Source organism: Alosa sapidissima, chromosome 19 (assembly GCF_018492685.1).
Source record: "Alosa sapidissima isolate fAloSap1 chromosome 19, fAloSap1.pri, whole genome shotgun sequence".
Lineage (NCBI taxonomy): Eukaryota > Metazoa > Chordata > Actinopteri > Clupeiformes > Clupeidae > Alosa > Alosa sapidissima.
Genome location: NC_055975.1, coordinates 17,907,084 through 17,914,583, shown reverse-complemented (window position 1 = coordinate 17,914,583; position 7,500 = coordinate 17,907,084). Strand labels below are relative to the sequence as shown.

At 44.4% G+C, this 7,500-nt stretch overlaps 2 protein-coding genes across 2 annotated transcripts in view; both read left to right on the top strand.

Annotated features, from left to right (window-relative positions):
* Positions 1-3,012, top strand: part of commd8 (COMM domain containing 8) — a 24,448-nt gene extending 21,436 nt beyond the window's left edge. The window contains exon 6 of the transcript XR_006025266.1: positions 2,971-3,012. The gene's annotated coding sequence lies outside the window, so the exon portion shown is untranslated. The remainder of the gene's footprint in view (positions 1-2,970) is intronic.
* Positions 1-7,500, top strand: part of gabrb1 (gamma-aminobutyric acid type A receptor subunit beta1) — a 39,176-nt gene that overhangs the window by 13,986 nt on the left and 17,690 nt on the right. The window contains exon 4 of the mRNA XM_042071213.1: positions 7,217-7,437. Within this exon, the coding sequence (XP_041927147.1) occupies positions 7,217-7,437 (221 nt within the window). The remainder of the gene's footprint in view (positions 1-7,216; positions 7,438-7,500) is intronic.

Below are 7,500 nucleotides of genomic sequence, written 5' to 3'. Positions count from 1 at the left end.
TAATCACTTCTCTTCAATAATCTCACAGATAATTTAGAAAATATTACATATGAACTCAGATTATCCAACATGATAGTCACACTTGTCTGATAATCCTACATCACTATCACTTATTTATTTATTTTTTTCTAAAAAAAACCTCAAGTAATCCAATATTTGTCTCACTACTATCCCTCTCTAAAAATAATCTACTACATACTGTTTATGTAGAGTTGTATTTGACACTAAAATGGGTAATCATAATCCCAAATGCATAATCCATAATCCCAGATGTCTCGCAGGAAAATCCAGCATGACACAACATGCTGTTAATCCCCCATCACATAATCCAATATCTATCTCTTCCCATTCCCTTCAAATCAGCAGCCGGTTGCCAACACATGCTTTCGAGATCAAACGTCCCAGGTTATTGTATTTGAGGCTACTACAGTTTGAATTTTTTTCTGTTATCTTTCCGTTCACCTATTAATCAAGTATTTGTTGTTAAATATATCACTCCCAAGAAGGATTCCATGTTGCGAGTGCATTCATGTATTTGTGTCATGTAAATATTTCATGTTTTTAGAGTATATAGTGATTGCACTCTCTCTTTCTCTCTCTCTCTCTCTTTCTCTCTCTCTCTCTCTCTGCCCCTGGTGCATTTTCTAAGATTGGTAATTTTTCCCGCAGTAATATTTAGAGGGCTTGAGAGCTTGCAAGAGCGACGTATCTTTAAGAGGTGAGGAGTTGCGTCTGTCTGTTGAGAGATGCATAAAGCCTGCTCGTGATGGGAGCAGTGTGTGGAGTGCTGCTGGTTTAAAATGGAGTGGGTGGTGTTGCCCTCCACACAATATGCGTCTTTTCACTTTCCCCCCTTCTCTCTGTCTCTCTCTCTCTCTCTCTCTCTTCCCCCCCAACCCTCTTATTCAATCCTTCTCTCTCTCTCTCTCTCTCTCTCTCTCTTCCCCCCCAACCCCCTTATTCAATCCTTCTCTCTCTCTCTCTCTCTCTCTCTCTTCCCCCCCAACCCCCTTATTCAATCCTTCTCTCTCTCTCTCTCTCTCTCTCTCTCTCTTCCCCCCCAACCCCCTTATTCAATCCTTCTCTCTCTCTCTCTCTCTCTCTTCCCCCCCAACCCCCTTATTCAATCCTTCTCTCTTTCAGGCCCTCTCCATCCTTTCTTTTCATCTCCATCTCGTCCTGCTGTCACTACCCCTCTAAGTGCTTCTGTATTAGATACATACCATCTCTCCCTCTCTCCTTTCCTCTTTCTCTCACTCCCTCCTTCTCTCACTCACTCTCTCTTTCTCTCTCTTTCTCTTACCCTTTCTGGGATGAATAAGAGTGTTCTTTATGGTGCGTTGGGGAGAAATGAGGTCATGGGAGAATGCATTGCAGTGTAGAGGGAGGAGTAAGTGTGTGTGTATATGTGTGTGTGTATGTGTGTGTGTATGTGTGTGTTCGCGCGCGTGTGTGTGTGTTCGCGTGTGTGTGTTCGCGTGTGTGTGTGTGCGATAGGGAGAATGGGAGCAAGCACAGGAAAGGGATAGCGAGCGAGTGGAATATGGCGGCAGTGCCACACTGCACCGACTGCTCAGAAGAAGTTGAGCTGCTGGAGTGATGATTTTTAAACGGTCGTCAGGGGCAACAGCAGGTGCTAATAATAGACTGTTAAGGGAGGCGTTTGTCCTGAGCAAACCTGAGACCCTCCCTCTCTCTCTCTCTCTCTCTCTCTCTCTCTCTCTGTCTCTCTGTCTCTTTTTTTCTCTCTGTCAGTCTCTCTCTTTCTCTCTCCTCTCCTCTTTATTTATCTCGGCTTCCCTTCCATCTTCCTCTGTCTCTCACATATGTACTAATTCAGGCACAACCACACACTCAAAAGAGACTCAGCCACACACACACACACACACACACACACACACACACACACACACAGACACACACACACACACACACACACACACACACACACACACATTCACAGCTCGCAGTCCTGTGAGACTGCACCTCTCCTGCACATTATAGACAGATTAGAGTGGTGGAGTTTTGGAAGTGCTCCAGAAGCTTCTGTCTCCTCCTCTCTCTCTCTCTCTCTCTCTCTTTCTCTCTCTCTCTCTCTCTCTCTTCTCTATCTCTCTCTCTTTCTTTCTCTCTCTCTCTCTCCCTACCTCTCTCTTTTTCTGAGCTCTAGGGAAAAAAAACACCAGCATCACCTCATCTCATCTCACTCAGGGAGAGAAACATACCCTCTGCAGACCAGCAGCACTGAAGACATTGCAGAGCACCAGAGACCAAAGAACACAATCAAATTTAAAAAAAGAGAAAACGCTCAAGCAGCAGAATAAAAAAGAAATTATGCAAGACAGGAAAAAAGCGGCACACACACACACATACACACACGCACAACGCACACACACACATGCGCACACACACACACACACACACACACACACACACACACACACAGGCTGCAGTAGGATACCTGCAGTCATGCAGCAGAGAGATTCACATGTGCTGCCTGCCCGCCATGTGAGCGGAACTGCAGCAGCAGAATCAGGCCTCTCGAAGGAGGAGGAGGAGGAGGAGGAGGAGGATTCAAGGAATCCTGTTTTCCATGTTCTCTGAGCAAAGGAGGCACTTGGGGAGAATGCTTACGTCTCAGCCCGTCACATTTCTCTCGTTTCCATTTTTTGTGACGGTCTATTCTTCCTCTCCTTTTTTGGGGGGGTTTTCTTTTCCGGATGTAGATCATCTGAAAGATGGTTCTTAAGGTGGGGTGAATGAGTGTTTTTTATGTTGGGATTCTTCGGTAGGTGACATGAGGGGAGTTGCTTTTTTTCGTTTAAGAATGAAGTAATAGAATGTGTAAAATGTCCAAAACAGTCAGCTTTTTCAGAAAGTTTATTTCCTCTAGGGTGGGTTCTGAAGTGCTTGCATAAGCATCTTTATAAACTGCAAGCCATGCTGGTTGGGAGAGAGCGAGAGAGAAAGTGTGTGTGTGTGTGTGTGTGTGTGTGTGTGTGTGTGTGTGTGTGTGTGTGTGTATGCTGTGAACACTGTGAGGAGAATCTCAACTGCAGTGTTGCAGCACAGATTAGCCTGATAGAGCAGGAGAGGAGAGGAGAGGAGAGCAGAGCAGCGAACAGCACCGTTAGCCCCCACCTCTCTCTCTCTCTCTCTCTCTCTCTCTCTCTCTCCCTTCATCTTTCTCTCCCTCTCCATCTCGATCTTGCGCTCAGAAGGTTACCAGCAGTCAAGTGTAACATTTGAAGTGTATTCAGAAAAAAATGCCCCATGGGGACTTTTTTGCACAATTCCAGAATGGATGATCCAACTCATCTCCATTCATTTTTTTCCCCCCTCTTACTTTTTTTTTTGTTTTCTCTTTTTTCCCCATCCCACCCCTCTCTGTGTGGCCTGCTGTGGTGTAAGGTCTGCGAGCACCACTAAAGCTGCCGCAGTGCAGTCATTTGAATCGGGCAGACAGGAATACTAAGCAGGGCCGAGAACCGAGCCCTGAGGAACTACGGCCTGACCTCCACGGCATCAGCTAAAATTGGAGCAGAGAGGACGCTGCTCGCAGCAATACTGTTCGAAGGACGACTGTGCAGCACCAGGGGGGTCGTACGTAGAGCAACAATCGCGTTTGATTCAGGGCTCTAAGCCGCACACAGGGAGAGTCAGCGCTCCCGTTCCTGACTGCCCGTGTTTGTTTATTTGTTGCCGTACGAGAAAGGAGATCTCAGGTCAGTCGCGTCTGACCTTAGATATGTAATTGTACTTGCAAAATAAACAGTGACATAAACAGCGTATAAAATGCATATAACCATCATGTTAGCAAATGCAATGGATTCACAAAGTACATCTGTAAAATCTACATCTGATTAAACTAAGGATTCAAGACACCCTCGGCCAGCCACACTTTTCCAAGAAGAAAACCAATTCCTATGACCTTCAAGTGCTCTTCAGCACATCTATGGGCTTTGGTGTGCGCGAGCATGTTTCCATGTGTTTATGCATGCCACGTAGACCGTCTCATCAGTGGCCGTTTGATCATTTTTGACCTCTCTCACTGATGCAGACTAGCAAACTCATGTTGTTTACCACCATGCCAGCGCGCTGAACAGCACAGGTGTGATATCAAAATGGCTTTTTTTACTCGTATTTCGTTTAGTTTTCGTTTAATTTTGTTCACAAAATCCATATATTTTGGTTCCTGGAAGTTATCTGCATTGCACGTGTCCTCATAAGTTTAGCAATAAAAATGCAATATCTATTATCCCACGTCAGATGCTTTCCTACTAGAATGCATTTGACATTGCAGTTCTTTATGATGATTAAATGATAGATGGAACGTCATAAAAAAATTGTGTAAATTAAGATAGTTTTACAAATAATATCTTTTCAGTAGATCAAATAGGCATTTGCCAACATTTTTTAAAAGCCTGTGGTCACTTATACCCCCTATCCACGTGCAGCATATAGCATGTGCTAGGTGACCTCAGTGAATATTGTAGTCATTCATATTAATGAGGCTGATTCAAAACGAGTGTAGTGTGCACTATGCTAATATGACCCTTGAAGTGATGGGCATCACGGATGGAACCCTGTTCACATTCCCCCCTGCTGACTTTCAGCTACCACGGCAACAGGACACCCTTTAGGTTGACCAACCCACCTAATTACATACGTGTGTGCCCTCAGGTTTGTGAACAGGACCCACCTAAGGCAGTTTAATCAGTGTGTCTGCTCATGAACACTGGTGTCCTCCCTATATTTCGATATTAATCATGCAAATTGTACCCAACACTGAAGTCATGTTTTGCAACATTAGTTGCAGGTATGATATAGGGGGCAGCCGTGGCCTACTGGTTAGCACTTCGGACTTGTAACCGGAGGGTTGTCGGTTCGAACCCCGACCAGTAGGCACGGCCCTTGAGCAAGGCATCTAACCCCTCACTGCTCCCCGAGCGCCGCTGTTGTTGCAGGCAGCTCACTGCGCCGGGATTAGTGTGTGCTTCACCTCGCTGTGTGTTCACTGTGTGCTGAGTGTGTTTCACTAATTCACAGATTGGGATAAATGCAGAGACCAAATTTCCCTCACGGGATAAAAAGAGTATATATACTTTACTTTACTATAAAGTGTGTGTGTGTCTGCCTTTGTGCGCTTTACCCAAATGTAGGCAGTGTCTACTCCATTAGAACATCTGGATAGAGGGAGTTGGAGAGACGCATTCACAAACTCCGGCTACACAACAATATGTTCACAAGGAGGCTGTCACCACTGTTCAGCATCAGATTTGAGTGCCAATGCAACTTTGTCCCGTTAGAAATGGCTTTATGTAAATATTTATTAGGTTGTTTTGTGGACTGCGCAGAAAATCTGGAGTGCTGTTAAATAAAATGCTCTCACCTCAAGGACAAAAGCAAAACATTTGGGCAGTGTCTGGTGACTCATAAGGGCATTGTTATTTATTTATTTGGCCTCTGCACCGGTTCAGGAATATATTGTTGTTTGTGCTAATCTAAACCGAAATCTTACAGAGAGTACCTGAGTGTGACGCTTGAATGCCAAAAAAATGATTCTGGTGGAATGTATAACCTGTACCTGAGGCTGACCGGACCAGTACATATCTTCTCTCGCCCAGCCGACCCTTCCCAAACTCTGGCTCTTAATGATTCCTTTAAAAGTCCATAATGCACCTCTCCTCTGCTGGAATTTGCCAGGGTGCTGAATGTGTAATTAGATGCAGCTGCATAATCACATAATGATGGAGTGTGTGAAAGCTGTGGGTGTAATTATTCACTAATGTGCATGTACGTGTGTGCGTGTGTGTGTGTGTGTGTGTGTGTGTGTGTGTGTTTCTGTGTGCGTGCATGTGCGTGTGTGTGTGTGTGTGTGTGTGTGTGTATGCATGTGCATAATTATTCTGTGATGGCTGAGGCTCTGCTTCTGTGTGTCTGTGTCCTGTAAAATACTGTGTATTCACATACACATATAGCAACACACACGCACTCACATACACACACAACTGTCTTCTCACACTTAACCCACGCAAAGTTAAGTCCTGAAGTTAAATGTGTGAAGCGTATTTAAATGACAGGTGTGAGAGAAGAGGGTGGGGGCTTTAGAGTAGGTGAGATGCAATCTCATGAGTGTCAAGCAGCTCTGAGCAAGAAAAGATGTGACAAACCCTCTCCAACTCATCCCCACACTCAGCACAAGAGAGTTAGCAGCATGTTTTAAATGGGTGAGATCCTCATTGACATTGAGGTTTAGAGATTGAAAGGTCTAGGGGCTAGTAATTCATAGCAAGGGACATTTGTGTACGGATCAAGAGCCATCAGTGCAGAGGAGAATTCAAGAATAAGTGTAATTGATAGTCAATAGCTGAAGAATAGGAGCAGACCAAGCGGTGGACCTTGTGGAACATTTGAAATGTGGGAATTGGCATGGAAAACACAACAGTGTTCCATTCTGAAAATAATCTGCTTGAATATAATTTATTCTGTACTGTTGTCTTGTAATATATTAATAATCTAGGAAAGTAGATATATGTGCTCATGAATTATTATAAAATATTTGTGTAAGGTATGAAGATTGTGTCATGTTGAGAGTCTTCATATAAAGCACTGCCAGTAGTTTAATACTTATTTATTTCCACAGTCGGACCACAGAATCACACTTTTTATTGTCTGTGAATTATGAATAGCAGTTGTACATCAGATACTGTATGAATAGGCTCAGGGCTTTTTGTGAGTTGTCCTCAGTGGAGGTAATTTTGAAAAGAAGTCATTTGAAGGTTTTGCTGTTTTGTAATCTTGTGATTGACACAGGCTTTGGTCAGTGAGGCAGCTGCCGTCCTCAGTGGTTAAATTGGAGTGGAGTTAAATTTGTCTGGTCTCGTCTAGATTTATGACTCTGTCTCTATCTGTATGCCTCTGCTCAGGTTGAGGTTGAGTCAGTAAATGGGTATGTGTGTGTGTGTGTGTGTGTGTGTGTGTGTGTGTGTGTGTGTGTGTGTGTGTGTGTGTGTGTGTGTGTGTGTGTGTGTGTGTGTACAGTACTTCTCTCCATCATCAGTGCCCTTCCCTCTAACACACAAACACCCCCCCATGCATCTCCGTATTATTGGGCATGCCTTTGTAAAATGTGTGTATATGTATATTTGTGTGGAAATGAAAGGGACAGGAACAAAACAAACTCCAACCAGTCTGTCTGTATTTTGCCTTGCAGGACTATACCATCACCATGTACTTCCAGCAGTCGTGGCGGGACAAGCGTTTGTCCTACACAGGGATTCCTCTCAATCTGACACTTGACAACCGCGTCGCTGACCAGCTCTGGGTGCCTGACACCTACTTCATAAACGACAAGAAATCCTTTGTTCACGGAGTCACTGTCAAGAACCGCATGATACGACTGCACCCAGATGGAACTGTTCTCTATGGACTCAGGTCAGTGACTCTCTCTCTGTGTTTGTCTGTTACATGCCACAATATGTACTGTATGTGGCTGAA